Source organism: Salvelinus namaycush, chromosome 34, assembly GCF_016432855.1.
Source record: "Salvelinus namaycush isolate Seneca chromosome 34, SaNama_1.0, whole genome shotgun sequence".
NCBI classification, from domain to species: domain Eukaryota; kingdom Metazoa; phylum Chordata; class Actinopteri; order Salmoniformes; family Salmonidae; genus Salvelinus; species Salvelinus namaycush.
In genome coordinates, this window is record NC_052340.1 from 11,579,119 (window position 1) to 11,596,557 (window position 17,439).

At 45.4% G+C, this 17,439-nt stretch overlaps 1 protein-coding gene across 1 annotated transcript; it reads left to right on the forward strand.

Annotated features, from left to right (window-relative positions):
* The first annotated feature begins 927 nt into the window (after window positions 1-927).
* LOC120029050 (beta-secretase 1-like) lies at window positions 928-17,214 on the forward strand. The gene is made up of 9 exons (XM_038974341.1): window positions 928-1,858; window positions 11,272-11,360; window positions 11,631-11,847; window positions 12,179-12,316; window positions 12,571-12,705; window positions 13,027-13,128; window positions 13,380-13,529; window positions 13,748-13,919; window positions 15,942-17,214. Exons 1-9 carry the CDS (start codon window positions 1,544-1,546, stop codon window positions 16,184-16,186), a joined length of 1,563 nt encoding a protein of 520 aa, XP_038830269.1. The 5' UTR covers window positions 928-1,543; the 3' UTR covers window positions 16,187-17,214.
* Window positions 17,215-17,439: the final 225 nt, after the last annotated feature.

Genomic DNA, 17,439 nt, shown 5'->3' on the forward strand with positions numbered 1-17,439 from the left:
TCTCTGCCCACCTGGCAGCCACAGGAGGGCAGCCATGAGTTTGGCAGTACGTCAGGAGAGCAGTGAGCACAGAACCTAGAGTCTATCAAGTGAGCGACTGAGACCCAGGAATCTCCCTGTCCTCCTCCCTCAAAACATCAGTGTCACAGTGAAATACTGAGCATGTTTTAGGCAATATACAGCCCTTAATACACAGGGTTGGGTAGGTTCCTTTCTAAATGTAATCCGTTACATTTACAAGTTACCTGTCCAAAATTGTAATCAGTTACGTAACTTTTGGATTACCCAAACTCAGTAAAGTAATCTGATTATATTCCGTTACTTTTAGATTACTTAAGAAGACAAAAATGTATATTACCAATTAAAAGACATGTATTGCAGGATAAATCAATGTTAAAGTTTACATAGCTGGCCATATATGGATGTTAAATTTTACTTTATGGATTGGTTATGTAGGCTTCTTCTAACTCATCGCTTTCTACTACATAAAATAATACGATAACATTTCTTCCATAGTTCCATTACTACAGATCTTCCTACAGTAGCCCACATTCTCCTTCAATATGTGGCTGTCTCTCCTCATTATTTCTCAAAGGAACCAAGTGAAAAAGTTCTATCATGAGATCAATCATTGATCGTTTCATCTTGGGCTGATGATTTTAGATATGACTTTTTAAACGAAGCACACAAGGCGTATAGGGAAATGAATTGTTTAAAGTGAAAAATATTAGTATTCAAATTATGTCAATAAAGACCCATTCAAAATAATTTGCTCTTTTGCTTTATCATTTATTATAGGCTATTTTTTATTAAAGGCTCTTTTATCTTTTATTACCCGTGAATAGAAAAACTACTATACCCACAATGCCCCGTGCTGAGGTTGTGCTTGCAGGGAGATGCTTAGCTCAGTTACGAGATGATGCAGGATTGATGGAGGAGGCGGGTGAATGCGGGAAGGTAGCGGAGAGAATGCACAGAGGAGAGATGCAGATTATGGTGGTCTATATGACTGGGATTTTTGGTGGTGTGACAGAACGATGATCGTACGGGTAACGGGCCTCTGGATTATTGATATTGGGACCTCAGCCTTTTTGGACAACCTCTAATTCATGCGTTTTATGATTTATTTTATTATCAGCCTACTTGCGCAGTTGTTGATATCAATATACTGAATTTGATTGTTTTGTCAACAGCTATAGGCACATGGATATTTCTGTTGTTTATCTAAGATTTTGTAAATTATATATTTTTTTCTCCCATACATTGAGGACAAGGTGTATGGCCGCCGCAGCAAAGCGCTCGATACCACACCATCTATAAACACGGACAGATATTCAAATCAAGTGGACTCCGCTGTCTTTTAATAAAGATGTCAACACTTTTACATTATGGCTGCAAATGGCAATTTTTGTAGCATCAGCGTTTGATCTTGGTGTAATAAACAACAGTTCTGCAGCATTTCTAATGATACCAAACTGAAAGGAGACGGTCGAGTGCGCAAATTAAGGGTCCTAAAATATATAGCCTAAAATAACATTTCAAAATGGAGGCACTCTGTCCTCGATGGATGGTATTTTTATGGACGATTGTCTGCCTATTTGTGGGTGTCAGCTTCGGCACCAACGAGGCTGAAATTGAACCAAACACCTCAGGCCCACTGGCTATTCACTTCCCACTGCGACAGGGCCCTCTCTCCGAGCCCCAACCCCCGCATTTGGCCCGGCCACGCTCGTCGAGGGCAGCGCGGAGGCGCAGAGGGGTCGGTGGCATCAATTTCGTGGACATGATCGACAACCTTCGTGGAAAATCCGGACAGGGCTACTACGTGGAGATGGCAGTGGGTTCACCGCCACAGAAGGTGACACACTCTCTCCCCCTCTCTCAATTCAATTCAAATGGCTGTATTGGGGAAACATATGTTTACATTGCCAAAGCAAGTGAAATAGATAATTAACAAAAGTGAAATAAACAATACAAAATGAACAGTAAACATTACACTCACAAAAGTTCCAAAGGAATAGAGACATTTCAAATGTAATATTATATCTATATACAGCGTTGTAACTATGTGCAAATAGTTCAAGTACAAAAGGGAAAATAAATAAACATAGATATAGGTTGTATTTACAATGGGGATTGTTCTTCTCTGGTTTCCCTTTTCTGCAACAGGTCACAAATCATGCTGCTGTGATGGTACACTGGTATTTCACCCAATTGATTTGTTTTCAAATCTTTTGTTGGTCTGTATAATCTGAGGGAAATATGCTTAGGGGGCTCTTCTCCAGGTTTATCTCTCTGTAGGTGATGGCTTTTTGTTATGGAGGGTTTGGGAATCGCTTCCTTTTAAGTGGTTGTAGAATTGAATGACTCTTCTGGATTTTGATCATTAGCGGGTATCGGTCTAATTCTGCTCTGCATGCATTTTGTTGTGTTTTCCGTTGTACACAGAGGATATTTTTGCAGAATTCTGCATGCAGTCTCAATTTGGTGTTTGGCCCATTTTGTGAATTCTTGGTTGGTGAGCGGACCCCAGACCTCACAACCATAAAGGGCAATGGGTTTTTATAATGATTCAAGTATTTTTAGCCAGATCCTTAATTGGTATGTCATATTTGATGTTCCTTTTGATGGCGTAGAAGGACCTTCTTGCCTTGTCTCTCAGATTGTTCACAGGTTTGTGGAAGCTACCTGTGGCGCTGATGTTTAGGCTGAGGTATGTATAGTTATTTGTGTGCTCTAGGGCAACGGTGTCTAGATGGAATTTGTATTAGTGGTCCTGACAACTGGACCTTTTTTGGAAAACCATTATTTTTGTCTTACTTTGTCTCTCTCTCTCACTCTCTCATTGACACGCCCATTCAGTTGATCCTGTATGACATTTTGCTCACCTGTGCCCTATATCCTCTGCATTGTGGCGCGTCAAACCTACCCTCCTATCAAACCTTTGATGAGTGGAAGCAGGTGTTTAATTGTAGGGCAAAAACTAAAATGTGCACCCCTTTGGGTCCCCAGGATCAGAATTAAGAAACACTGGCCTTGGTAAACCTTGGTAACCTGGCCTCTAAAATGACAGATGGTGACGAAGAAGAACAACAAGAATAAATGTGTGTGTCTCTGTTCTTGCATGTGAGAGAAGGGAGAAAGAAGGAGAGAATGAAGCCTTTAATTCTGCAGAGAGAGGGGGGGGAGATAATTACCAGTGTGGTGCAGCTAAGCAGCTGCAGGGTACAGACTGGCACACCACAGGGATTACTGTGTGACAGAGCCAATGTTATGCCCTGCCTAGGACACTCCCATTGTGCCACTAGGAGGATAAACCATCACTGGCTTCCATCCACTCACTAACATTTATACTGAACAAAAATATAAACGCAACATGCAACAATTTCAACGATTTTACTGAGTTACAGTTCATATAAGGAAATCAGTCAATTTACATAAATTCATTAGGCCACATGGGAGCCAGGTCCACCCACTGGGGAGCCAGTCCCAGCCAATCAGAATTCGTTTTTTCCCCACAAAAGGGCTTTATTACAGACAGAAATACTCTGTGGCATTGTGTTGTGTGACTGCACATTTGGCCTTTTATTGTCCCCAGCACAAGGTGCACCTGTGTAATGATCATGCTGTTTAATCAGCTCCTTGATATGCCACACTTGTCAGGTGGATGGGTTATCTTGGCAAAGCATAAATGCTTACTAACAGGGATGTAAACAAATGTGTGCACACAATTTGAGAAAAATAAGCTTTTTGTGCGTATGGAAAATTTCAGGGATCTTTTATTTCAGCTCATGAAACATGGGACCAACACTTTATATGTTGCGTTTATATTTTTGTTAAGTATAGAAACATTGATACAAATACAACCATAGAGATTGATCCAGTATTAATAACTATGTATATGACGCACTAAAAGAAACATAACAAAATATTTCCCTCATGTAATAGAAGGGAATTCTATTACCATATTGCTTTGATACAGTAATACAAACCAAACATTTGCCACATAGGCCTACTGAATAGACTACTATAAGACTCAAATGTGTGACTGTTACAGTAACTTCAAGATGTAAACTGTATGTATCAATTGTCACAGAGTAGAAGTGCTGATCTAGGATCAGGTCCCCCCTGTCCATCTAATCCTATTAATTGTGATCTAAAAGGCTACACTGATCCTAAATCAGCACTCTGAGACGTTACAAACCTAAGGCTCCTGATATAATATCTTCTAAAATAATAGATGAGGTTTGCGACAGGGATTCTAGACTTCTGCCAGAAACAGGAAGTGTAGCAGGAAGTGTAGCAGGTCCGAGGTGTGTGTGTGTCAGGATGCAGCCGGACAGGCGTCTCGGGTGGTTTGTGTGAAGGGAAGCAGGATGCGGGCAGGACAGATCAATTGTGAGGCGTCAGCGTATTTCTCACCAAAATACACCCTCTACAATACAATCAGAGAGTGAAAGGAAGAGAGCACGCCAAGAGGCTGCCCGAGGGAGAGTTTATGCAGGTTAAAGTTAAATCACTCTTTACAGCAATGCTACGGTTTATCTTTATTTATTTCAATGTCATATAACATGCAAATGGGTCCACACAAACTGTTATGCATAATCTCCCTAGTAACCCTAATTGATTTAAATTTGATTTGTGTTTCCCCAACAATTCATTGCAATGCATGGCTTGGTGTTTTGATGTGTGTGGAAGGGGTGAATGTGGTGTGGTGGTAGGGCAGGGGTGTAGTTTCAGCTAAACCCAGGGAATGGATGGCAGAGGGACATTCTCCTCCAAGGAATGTTTAGAAAATTAAAGCTCATCTACTGCATTGCTACACGATTTTTAAAAATGCTAAAATGCTGTTTGGAGCACAGCAAAAACAAGCTAAAATGTCTCCAGACATTATCAGCTTGTTGCTGTAGCTTCATTCACCTCTGTCAATAGGGGGCTGAACGTTCTAGAAACCAGTGGAGGCTGCTGAGGCGAGGACGTCTCATTTTAATGGCTGGAACGGAGAAAATGGAATGACATCAAACACATGGAAACCATGTGAATTTGATACCATTCCACTGATTCTGCTTCAGCCATTACCACAAGTCCATTCTCCCCAATTAAGGTGCCACCAGCACTCCTCAGGTGCTACAAACACGTCATACAAGAATTAGCTGCTACGCACTGGCTCAGCACCAGGATTAAACCTCTAGTTTAGTTTCATGTCAAGCCAGTCAGCAGTTACCTAGCCAAAACCATCTACTACAGCCATCTGTACCTCTGCACTGTTTTGAGAAAAAGTTGTGCTGTTCCCTGCAGCTGCGTGATGCGCTCTGCATAAAGCCAGCCAGCCAAACAAAAAGCCTTCCCTCCTGCTCCCAGGTGTCTGCATGGTCCTGAAGTCAGCCCTGTAGTTCTGCTAAACTACATTTGATTTTTTTAAATCCCTAACCTTACATTTGATTTTTTTTAAAGGTTTTATTTTAGTAGCCTATTTTAAATAGTTTGTGTTGACACCCCTGTGATAGAGTGTTAGAAGATGACATGGATATGTTATGGAACAGCAGAGTGCATGTGATGAGTGTGTTTCAAGTGACATGTTTATGTTGGTGGGAGAGTGTGTGTGGAACCAGGTGAGAGACTAAGGCAACAGGCTGGGGGTTCTTCCAGGCACACAGTCCTCGAGGCTCTTGGCTCTGCCACTGAGAAGAAGAACGTTCCTGGACTGTGTCCCAAATGGCACCCTATGGGCTCTGGTGCACTATATAGGGAATTGGGGATGCATCCCTGGATATTTCAAGAGCAGATCTATTATTGATCAGGGTCCTTCTGGTCACCAGAGAGACAAAACATGGCTGCCAGTCTGATTGACTCACTGACTGCGCAAAATCTGATACTCACACCGAAAGGAGAGGGAAGGAGGTAGACAGAGAGAGACAGAGAGAGAAACAGAGACAGAGAGCAATCCGAGAACAGCCTAGGGGTTGGATGCAAAGGAAAAGAGAAGGACATTTGGAGCATAATAAAAACAATACATAGCAACTGTCAGTAACATAATGCCAGGAGATGAGAGAGTGAGAGACAGAGAAAGGGACTAAATGGCTGAAAAGAAGAAGTGTTTTTAGCAGCAGCTACAGGGAATCATTTTATGAATAGGCATGGCTGTCTCCAGGGTAACAGAGATAGTGTCCTTATAGTCAGTGTATTTGTCACGTTCCTGACCTGTTTTCTGTTGTTTTGTATGTGTTTAGTTGGTCAGGGCGTGAGTTGGGGTGGGTAGTCTATGTTATGTGTTTTCTATGTTGGGTTATTGTGTTGCCTGGTATGGTTCTCAATTAGAGGCAGGTGTTTGACGTTTCCTCTGATTGAGAACCATATTAAGGTAGGTTGTTCTCACTGTTTGTTTGTGGGTGAGTGTTCCTGTGTCTGTGTTTACCACATGGGACTGTTTCGTTTGTTCGTTCGTTTTAGGTAGTCTGTTCCTGTTCGTGCGTTCTTCGTCTATATGTAAGTTTGTTTGTTTCAGGTCTGTTGACTTCGTTTATTGTTTTGTAGTTTGTTCTAGTGTTTGTCAGTGTTTCGTCTTTCATTTAATAAATTAGTATGTATTCATCACCCGCTGCGCCTTGGTCCGTTCATTCACCACAAGACGAACGTTACAGAATCACCCACCAACAAAGGATCAAGCAGCGGTGTAACGGGAGAGAGCAACAGCGCACGAGGGAGGAATGGACATGGGAGGATGTTTTGGACGGCAAGGGTTGCTACACATGGGAGGAGATCCTGGCTGGAAAGGATCGCCTCCCATGGGAACAGCTGGAGGCAGCTCGGAGAGCAGAGGCAACCGGAGAGAGGAACCGGCGTTATGAGGGGACGCGACTAGCACGGAAGCCTGTGAGTCAAGCCCAAAAAATGTATTGGGGGGGGGGGGGGGGGGGGGGGCTAAAGGGGAGTGTGGCGAAGTCAGGTAGGAGACCTGCGCCAACTTCCCGGGCTTACCGTGGAGAGCGAGAGTACGGGCAGACACCGTGTTACGCAGTAGAGCGCATGATGTCTCCTGTACGTGTTCATAGCCCGGTGCGGGTTATTCCACCTCCCCGCACTAGCCGGGCTAGATTGAGCATTGAGCCAAGTGCCATGAAGCCGGCTCTACATATCTGGCCTCCAGTACGTCTCCTCGGGCCGGTGTACATGGCACCAGCCTTACGCATGGTGTCCCCGGTTCGCCAACACAGCCCAGTGCGGGTTATTCCGCCTCCCCGCACTGGACGGGCTACGGGGAGCATTCAACCAGGTAAGGTTGGGCAGGCTCAGTGCTCAAGGGAGCCAGTACGCCTGCACGGTCCGGTATATCCGGCGCCACCTTCCCGCCCCAGCCCAGTACCACCAGTGCCTACACCACGCACCAGGCTTCTAGTGCGTCTCCAGAGCCCTGTTCCTCCTCCACGCACTCTCCCTATGGTGCGTGTCTCCAGCCCGGTACCACCAGTTCCGGCACCACGCATCAAGCCTCCTGTGCGTCTCCAGAGCCCTGTACGCACTGTTCCTTCTCCCCGCACTCGCCCTAAGGTGCGTGCCCTCAGCCCGGTACCACCAGTGCCGGTACCACGCACCAGGCCTATAGTGCGCATCGAGAGTCCAGTGTGCCCTGTTCCTGCTCCCCGCACTAGCCTTGAGGTGCATGTCTCCAGTCCGGTACCACCTGTTCCGGCACCACGCACCAGGCCTACTGTGCGCCTCAGCAGGTCAGAGTCGGCCGTCTGTCCAGCGCCGTCTGAGCCATCCGTCTGTCCAGCGCCGTCTGAGCCATCCGTCTGTCCAGCGCCGTCTGAGCCATCCGTCTGAGCCATCCGTCTGCCCAGCGCCGTCTGAGCCATCCGTCTGCCCAGCGCCGTCTGAGCCATCCGTCTGCCCAGCGCCGTCTGAGCCATCCGTCTGCCCAGCGCCGTCTGAGCCATAAGTCTGCCCAGCGCCTTCTGAGCCATCCGTCTGCCACGAGCCATTAGAGCCGCCCGTCTGTCCCGAGCCATTAGAGCCGTCCGTCAGTCAGGAGCCGCTAGAGCCGTCCGTCAGTCAGGAGCCGCTAGAGCCGTCCGTCAGGAGCTGCCAGAGCCGCCAGCCAGTCAGGAGCTGCCAGAGCCGCCAGCCAGTCAGGAGCTGCCAGAGCCGCCAGCCAGTCAGGAGCTGCCAGAGCCGCCAGCCAGTCAGGAGCTGCCAGAGCCGCCAGCCAGTCAGGAGCTGCCAGAGCCGCCAGCCAGTCAGGAGCTGCCCTACAGTCAGGAGCTGCCCTACAGTCATGAGCTGCCCTACAGTCATGAGCTGCCCTCCAGTCATGAGCTGCCTTCCAGTCATGAGCTGCCTTCCAGTCATGAGCTGCCCTACAGTCATGAGCTGCCCTACAGTCATGAGCTGCCCTACAGTCATGAGCTGCCCTACAGTCATGAGCTGCCCTACAGTCATGAGCTGCCCTACAGTCCGGAGCTGCCCTACAGTCCGGAGCTGCCACTCAGTCCGGAGCTGCCACTCAGTCCGGAGCTGCCACTCAGTCCGGAGCTGCTACTCAGTCCGGAGCTGCCACTCAGTCCGGAGCTGCCATTCAGTCCGGAGCTGCCAGTAGTCCAGAGTTGTCCCTTAGTCCTGAGCTACCTCTGTGTCCTGAGCTACCTCTGTGTCCTGAGCTACCTCTGTGTCCTGAGCTACCTCTGTGTCCTGAGCTACCTCTGTGTCCTGAGCTACCTCTGTGTCCTGAGCTACCTCTGTGTCCTGAGCTACCTCTGTGTCCTGAGCTACCTCTGTGTCCTGAGCTACCTCTCTGTCCTGAGTTGTCTCCTCTATTTAGGAGGGGCGTTGGTGAAGGTTCCTGGACCATGGTCGGGGGCGAGGGTCGCCACTCAAGGGACGCTAAGGAGGGGGACAAAGACAGTGGTGGAGTGGTGTCCTCGTCCACCGCCGGAGCCGCCACCGCGGACAGATGCCCACCCAGACCCTCCCCTTGAGTTTTAGGGGTGTGCCCGGAGTTCGCACCTTGAGGGGGGGGGGTTCTGTCACGTTCCTGACCTGTTTTCTGTTGTTTTGTATGTGTTTAGTTGGTCAGGGCGTGAGTTGGGGTGGGTAGTCTATGTTATGTGTTTTCTATGTTGGGTTATTGTGTTGCCTGGTATGGTTCTCAATTAGAGGCAGGTGTTTGACGTTTCCTCTGATTGAGAACCATATTAAGGTAGGTTGTTCTCACTGTTTGTTTGTGGGTGAGTGTTCCTGTGTCTGTGTTTACCACATGGGACTGTTTCGTTTGTTCGTTCGTTTTAGGTAGTCTGTTCCTGTTCGTGCGTTCTTCGTCTATATGTAAGTTTGTTTGTTTCAGGTCTGTTGACTTCGTTTATTGTTTTGTAGTTTGTTCTAGTGTTTGTCAGTGTTTCGTCTTTCATTTAATAAATTAGTATGTATTCATCACCCGCTGCGCCTCGGTCCGTTCATTCACCACAAGACGAACGTTACAGTATTCAATGTATTCTGTCCTTTAACCCTGGAAGACGCAAGAACGCACACACACACACACCTACATATACCACATACAGTTGAAGTCGAAAGTTTACATACACCATAGCCATATACATTTAAACTCAGTTTTTCACAATTCCTGACATTTAATCCTAGTAAAAATTCCCTGTTTTAGTGAAATGTCAGAATAATAATAGAGCGAATTATTTATTTCAGCTTATATTTCTTTCCTCACATTCCCAGTGGGTCAGAGGTTTGCATACACTCAATTAGTATTTGGTATCATTGCCTTTAAATTGTTTAACTTGGGTCAAACGTGTCAGGTAGCCTTCCACAAGCTTCCCACAATAAGTCGGGTGAATTTTGGCCCATTCCTCCTTACACCACAGCTGGTGTAACTGAGTCAGGTTTGTAGGCCTCCTTGCTCGCAAACGCTTTTTCAGTTCTGCCCACACATTTTCTACAGGGTTGAAGTCAGTGCTTTGTGATGGCCACTCCAATACCTTGGCTTTGTTGTCCTTAAGCCATTTTGCCACAACTTTGGAAGTATGCTTGGGGTCATTCATCCATATGGAAGATCCATTTGCGACCAAGCTTTAACTTCCTGACTGATGTCTTGAGATGTTGCTTCAATATATCCACATCATTTTCTATCCTCATGATGCCATCTAGTTTGTGAAGTGCACCAGTCCCTCCTTCAGCAAAGCACCCCCACAACATGATGCTGCCACCCCGCGCTTCACGGTTGGGATGGTGTTCTTCGGCTTGCAAGCCTCCCCCTTGTTCCTCCAAACATAACGATGGTCATTATGGCCAAACAGTTCTATTTTTGTTTCATCAGACCAGAGGACATTTCTCTAAAAAGTACGACCTTTGTCCCTATGTGCAGTTGCAAACCGTAGTCTGGCTTTTCTATGGAGATTTTGGAGCAGTGGCTTCTTCCTTGCTGAGCGGCCTTTCAGGTTATGTCGATATAGGACTCGTTTTACTGTGGATATAGATACTTTTGTACCTGTTTCCTCCAGCATCTTCACAAGGTCCTTTGCTGTTGTTCTGGGATTGATTTGCACTTTTCGCACCAAAGTACGTTCATCTCTAGGACACAGAACGCGTCTCCTTCGTGAGCGGTATGACGGCTGCGTGTTCCCATGGTGTTTATACTTGCGTACTATTGTTTGTACAGATGAACGTGGTACCTTCAGGCGTTTGGAAATTGCTCCCAAGGATGAACCAGACTTGTGGAGGTCTACAATTGAGGTCTTTGCGGATTTCTTTTGATTTTCCCATGATGTCAAGCAAAAAGGCACTGAGTTTGAAGGTGGGCCTTGAAATACATCCACAGGTACACCTCCAATTGACTCAAATGTTGTCAATTAGCCTATCAGAAGCTTCTAAAGCCATGACATGATTTTCTGGAATTTTTCAAGCTGTTTAAAGGCACAGTCAACTTAGTGTATGTAAACTTCTGACCCACTGGAATTGTGATACAGTGAATTATAAGTGAAATAATCTGTATGGAAATAATTGTTGGAACAATCACTTGTGTCATGCACAAAGTAGATGTCCTAACCGACTTGCCAAAACTATAGTTTGTTAACAAGAAATCTGTGGAGTGGTTGAAAAACGAGTTTAAATGACTCCAACCTAAGTGTATGTAAACTTCCGACTTCAGCTGTATACCTACTGAATACCTGTTACAATATATAGGCCTAGCTTTGGAAAAATGCCCAGTGAATATGTAATAGGGTTTCATAACAATGACAACTATGTTGTGTTTGTGTGTTTGGGAATCAGTTGAATATTCTGGTGGACACAGGCAGCAGTAACTTTGCAGTTGGGGCAGCTGCTCACCCTTTCCTCTGCAGATATTACCATCGCTCACTGTGAGTACCATGGGATCTTATTACGATACACTGAAAGTGCTCCATCTTGAAAACTTTACTGCTGACATGCACAATGCATATCAACAGTGGACTGATGGACAAAATACAAACATATTTTTGTTGAGTAAACTATCCCTTTAAAAAAGATTTTAAATATGAATCCCATTGAACAGTGAATCTCAGTGGAATCTCTCCCTTTTAGATGGCCCTGCACACACTTCCCTTGGTGGACTTATACAGTAAGCACCTTTTCTCCTCTGTTGTTCATAGGTCTAAATCCTACCGCGACCTTGGGCGCAGTGTCTATGTACCCTACACCCAGGGCCGCTGGGAGGGCGAGCTGGGCACTGACCTGGTGTCTGTGCTGCATGGCCCCAACGCCTCGCTCCGTGCCAACATCGCTGCCATTACCCAGTCGGACCGCTTCTTCATCAACGGATCCAACTGGGAGGGCATCCTGGGCCTGGCCTACGCCGAGATTGCCAGAGTGAGAGGGGGGAAGAGAGAGGGAGGGAAAGGGAAATGGGCTGGGTTGAAAACATATGGGTGAGATGGGCTTGAGGGAGATGGAGAGGGAGGGAGAGAGCGGGAAAGAGATTGCCTGGGAGGGAGGGAGGGATCAGCTAGAGGGTCACTGGTGAGGGTGGAGAGCCAGCACTATACAGTAATGTGGAAAATGCACAGTGATGGATTTGTTAAGATACAATTTCAATTTAGGCTTGCTGTCAACAAGATGGCTAAAATAATCACTTTAATATAGCTATCCTTTTCCCATCTTTAAATCCTTTCTAAATCCCCACCCCACCCCCTCTGTTTAGCCTGATGAGACACTGGAGCCTTTCTTTGACTCGCTGGTGCGGCAGACCCCCGTGCCCAACCTGTTCTCCCTGCAGATGTGTGGCGCAGGGTTCACCCAGAACTACAGCCTGGGCAGTGCCACCGTGGGTGGCAGCATGGTGAGAGAGAATAGACATACTGTAGATAGGAAAAGGCACAGACAGATTTTCTGTTTGAGGGAAATACACAGAAGCAGTGTGTTGTGTTAGTGTAACCAAAAGGGTTATACATAGAGATTGTACAGTATGTGCCAGGCAAGCAGGCAGGTCGGTATTGTTTAGCTATAATCGGTATTACAAAGGCAATATGAGATGAAAAGTGTGTTGAGAGTTTGGACCCAGCCTATGATACTGTTTGATTGCTGTTTTCTTAGATCATTGGTGGAGTGGATTCTTCTCTCTATGTTGGGGACCTGTGGTACACCCCGATCCGCCGGGAGTGGTATTATGAGGTCATCATTGTGCGCATTGAGGTCAATGGTCAGGATCTCAATATGGACTGCAAGGAGGTGAGATACTGTGTGTTTTTCTGATCAACCTTTAATCAACATTTTCCTCCCTATATCATTCCACTTTCTCTTTAATATATTCATATAATATATGCTCTTTAGCAGACACTTTTATCCAAAGCGACTTACAGGCATGTGTGATTACATATTAAGTATGGGTGGCCCCTTCTCTTTTTATCTTTTGTTTGCTCCTGGATTCTCTTTAGTTAACCCTGAATATCTGTCTGTTGTTTACCTTTTATCACTAATAATGGTGCAGTAAGTGACAGTGAATAAATAATGACAATTTGCTTCCTGTCTCTTGGCTTGTGTCTCTATCAGTACAACTATGATAAGAGCATTGTGGACAGTGGCACCACTAACCTCCGGCTCCCTCGCAAAGTGTTCAAGGCAGCCGTGAAGGCCATCGAGGCAGCCTCGTCTGTGAGTACCTCTTCTCATCTCTCTCTCACTCCCCCTCTCTCTCTGTTGTTTTTTTCTCTCTCTTCTTTCTAGCTGCCAGTTTATGCTAGTGTCGTGTGAAATTCCTTTTGTCAGGTCTAATGTCTGTAATAGTTTCATGGCTATAATCTTTCTCTAGTTTCTGCAATTGCTAAATATTCTTTCTACCCTTCTCTGAAACACACTCACACACACGCGCACAAACATACACAAACCCCATGTCTCCATATCAGACGGAGCAGTTTCCCTCTGGGTTCTGGTTGGGGGAGCAGCTGGTGTGCTGGCAGGCTGGCACCACCCCGTGGCACATCTTCCCCGTCATCTCGCTCTACCTAATGAGTGAGAACCGCAACCAGTCCTTCCGCATCTCCATTCTCCCACAGGTAACAGTGTCTGTCTGTGTACTTACCTGTCATTGAATACAATAGGTCTTCATTATTCAATGAATCAATTCAATGAGGTAGTGATGATCCTCTCTTAAACCCTTTTAACTTTTTATTCCATTTAGATGTGTTGAGAACTACAGAGAGTATTTGATGTACCATCCATTGTAGGTGTTCGCCGCTGACTGATGTCCGCTGTTTCTTTGTGCCCCCTGCAGCAGTACCTGCGACCCGTGGAAGACGTGGCCTCGGCCCAGGAGGACTGCTATAAGTTTGCCGTGTCCCAGTCCAGCACGGGCACCGTCATGGGCGCCGTCATCATGGAGGGCTTCTATGTGGTGTTCGACCGCCAGAGGAAACGCATTGGATTTGCCGTCAGCACCTGCCATGGTGAGGGGGGGACGGAGGGACTATGAGAAGTGCATTCGGAAAGTATTCAGACCCCTTTACTTATTCCATATTTTGTTACGTTACAGCCTTATTCTAAAATCTATTCAATATTTTTTTTCTCATCAATCTACACACAATACCCAATAATGACAAAGCAAAAACTGGTTTTTAGACATTTTTTCAAATGTATTAAAAATAAAAAACAGAAATAACTTATTTAGCTTTTGCTATTATACTGGATATTGAGCTCAGGTGCATCTTGTTTCCACTGATCATCCTTGAGATGTTTCTACAACTTGATTGGAGTCCACCTGTGGTAAATTCAATTAATTGGACATGATTTGGAAAGGCACACACCAGTCTATATGACGTCCCACAGTTGACAGTGCATGTCAGAGAAAAAAACAAGCCATGAGGTCGTAGGAATTGTCTGTAGAGCTCTGAGACAGGATTGTGTCGAGGCACAGATCTGGGGAAGGGTACCAAAAACATTCTGCAGCATTGAAGGTCCCCAAGGACACAGTGGCCTCCATCATTCTTAAATGGAAGACGTTTGGAACAACCAAGACTCTTCTTAGAGCTGGCCAAACTGAGCAAATGGTGGAGAAGGGCCTTGGTCAGGGAGGTGACCGAGAACCTAATGGTCACTCTGACAAAGCTCTAGAATTCCTCTGTAGAGATGGGAAAACCTTCCAGAAGGACAACCATCTCTGCAGCACCACCAATCAGGGCTTTATGGTAGAGTGGCTAGACGGAAGTCACTCCACAGTAAAAGGCACATGACAGCCCACTTGGAGTTTGCCAAAAGGCACCTAAAGACTCACAGACCATGACAAATAAGATTCTCTGGTCTGATGAAACCAAGATTGAACTCTTTGGCTCGAATGCCAAGCGTCACGTCTGGAGGAAACCTGGCAACATCCCTATGGTGAAGCATAGTGGTGGCAGTATCATGCTGTGGGGATGTTTTTCAGCGGGAGGGACTGGGAGACTATTCAGGATCGAGGGAAAGATTAACGGAGCAAAGTACAGAGAGATCCTTGATGAAAACCTGCTCAGGACCTCAGACTGGGGCGAAGGTTCACCTTCCAACAGGACAACGACCCAAAGCACACAGCCAAGACAACCCAGGAGTGGCATCGGGACAAGTCTCTGAATGTCCTTGAGGGGCCCAGCTGGAGCCCAGACTTGAACCCGATCGGACATCTCCGGAGAGACCTGAAAATAGCTGTGCAGCGACGCTCCCCATTAAACCTGACAGCGCTTGAGAGGATCTGCAGAGAATAATGGGAGAAACTCTCCAAATGCAGGTGTGCCAAGCTTGTAGCGTCATACACAAGAAGTCATACCCAAGAAGACTCGAGGCTGTAATCGCTACCAAAGGTGCTTCAACAAAGTACTGAGTAAAGGGTCTGAATACTTATGTAAATGTGATATTTCAGTTTTTATTTTAAAAACTTGCACAAAGAAAAAAAAACATGTTTTTGCTTTGTTATTTTGGGATATTGTGTGTAGATTTACGAGGAACATTTTAGAATAGGGCTGTAACATAACAAATATGTAAACAAAACATTATGAACACCTGCTCTTTCTATGACATAGACTGACCAGGTGATCACTTATTGATGTCACTTGTTAAATCCACTTCAATCAGTGTAGATGAAGGGGAGGAGACAGTTTAAAGAATAATTCATTTGTGTGTGTGTGTGTGTATGTGTGTGGACGTGTTTAACTATACTTGTGGAGACATTTTGTTGGTCCCCAAAAGGTCAAATTCTATTTCTAGGGGGTTTAGGGTTAAGGTTAGAATTAATGTTAGGGTTAGAATTAGGTTTAGGGTTAGGAGCTAGGGTTAGTTTTAGGATTAGGGTTGGAGCTAGGGTTAGGGTTAAGGTTAGGGAAAACAGGATTTTGAATGGGACTGAATTGTGTGTCCCCACAAGGTTAGTTGTACAAGACTGTGTGTGTGCGCTTGTATGTATGTATGTATGTTGCTGATCTATGTGTATTTCTATGCCACAGTGCACGATGAGTTCCGCACAGCCTCCGTTGAGGGGCCGTACCATGGCGTGGACCTGGAGGACTGCGGCTACAACATCCCGCAGACGGACGAGTCCACCCTCATGACCATTGCCTACATCATGGCGGGCATCTGTGCCCTCTTCATGCTGCCATTGTGCCTTATGGTGTGCCAGTGGCGCTTTTCCCGCTGCCTTCGCCCACCTGGATTTGGGGACTTTGCTGATGATATCTCACTCCTCAAATGATAGAGAGACATAGACATACTGTACACAGGAGAGGCAAGCCTACCAGAAATGGAGATGGCAGCTTTGCTTATTGTTGTTGAGTGCGCATCAGCCTCATTGAGTAATGCAGAAACAGATTAATATGTAGGATGGTGTTGGTTGTGGCTTGGGCGGGTAGCACAATGACCAAACAAGCCAATGGCCATTTACTTTGGATTCATCAAAGGTGGATATACCAGCAAGCTGGGGTAAATGGCTTCCTGGATTCAGTGGACAACTTTATTGATATAAGGGCATGATATAAATATACAGTACGTATAGGTGTGTGTGAGTGTTTGTGATTGTATGAGGTGTGTGTATATGTATGTATGTGTGTTTATGGATCACATGTACAAATTAGATTATCTAGAATTTAAGGATGGACCTGATCATTGAATATATTGGATTTGTTTGATTTGACATCAACAGTACCAGCTAAGGAACGCTAATCATAAGTGCTAATTGGGTGAACTTTTCAAGAGTGAAATTAGCACTCAAATATCAGATGCAATGAACTTTTATGGTGAAGCCATGTTACTTGGTGTGCATTAAAAAGCTAAGATTATGTATTTAATACAGTTAATATCAGATATGGCACTTTTATATGGCTCTTGTTGATTCAGTTGGTGCATTACCTCACTGCTAGTGAATGCACTAATTCACACAAAAAGAAAAGCACGGACACACACACACGCAATGATTCTCCCACACATACAGATGTCTTCAAAACCTCCAAACAGCTTGAACATCTCAGTCAACCCCTCAACAGCTTTATACAAAAACTCACCGACACAGACAGTAACACACATATTCATGTAACCACAGTCAACTGCACTATCCCTATGGTGCGCTTGAATATAAATAGTTGTGTTATTTTAAATAAATTAACAAAATATTAAAATGTCCCAATGAGGGACAGATTCTACTTTCATCGACCTGCTGTAAATAAATCTGAAATGTATATGTGTCAGATGCACTGACCACAGACTGCGAATAAATAAAGTAACAAATATAACAGAATCTGTGTCCTGACTTTAATTCCCCTTCCCTGATGAGTGGGACACAGACATCTGAACTTGTGTCACTGTTGTTTAAATGAATCCTGCATCTTGTATTGCCGCATTTCATGTAGGTTGAAAATAGTCAAGGTCTCCAAGTAATGGACCAAATACTGCAGTATCATGATTAGAAGACCAATAAGTAGTATTTTTCAAGAATCAATGGGAATATACACT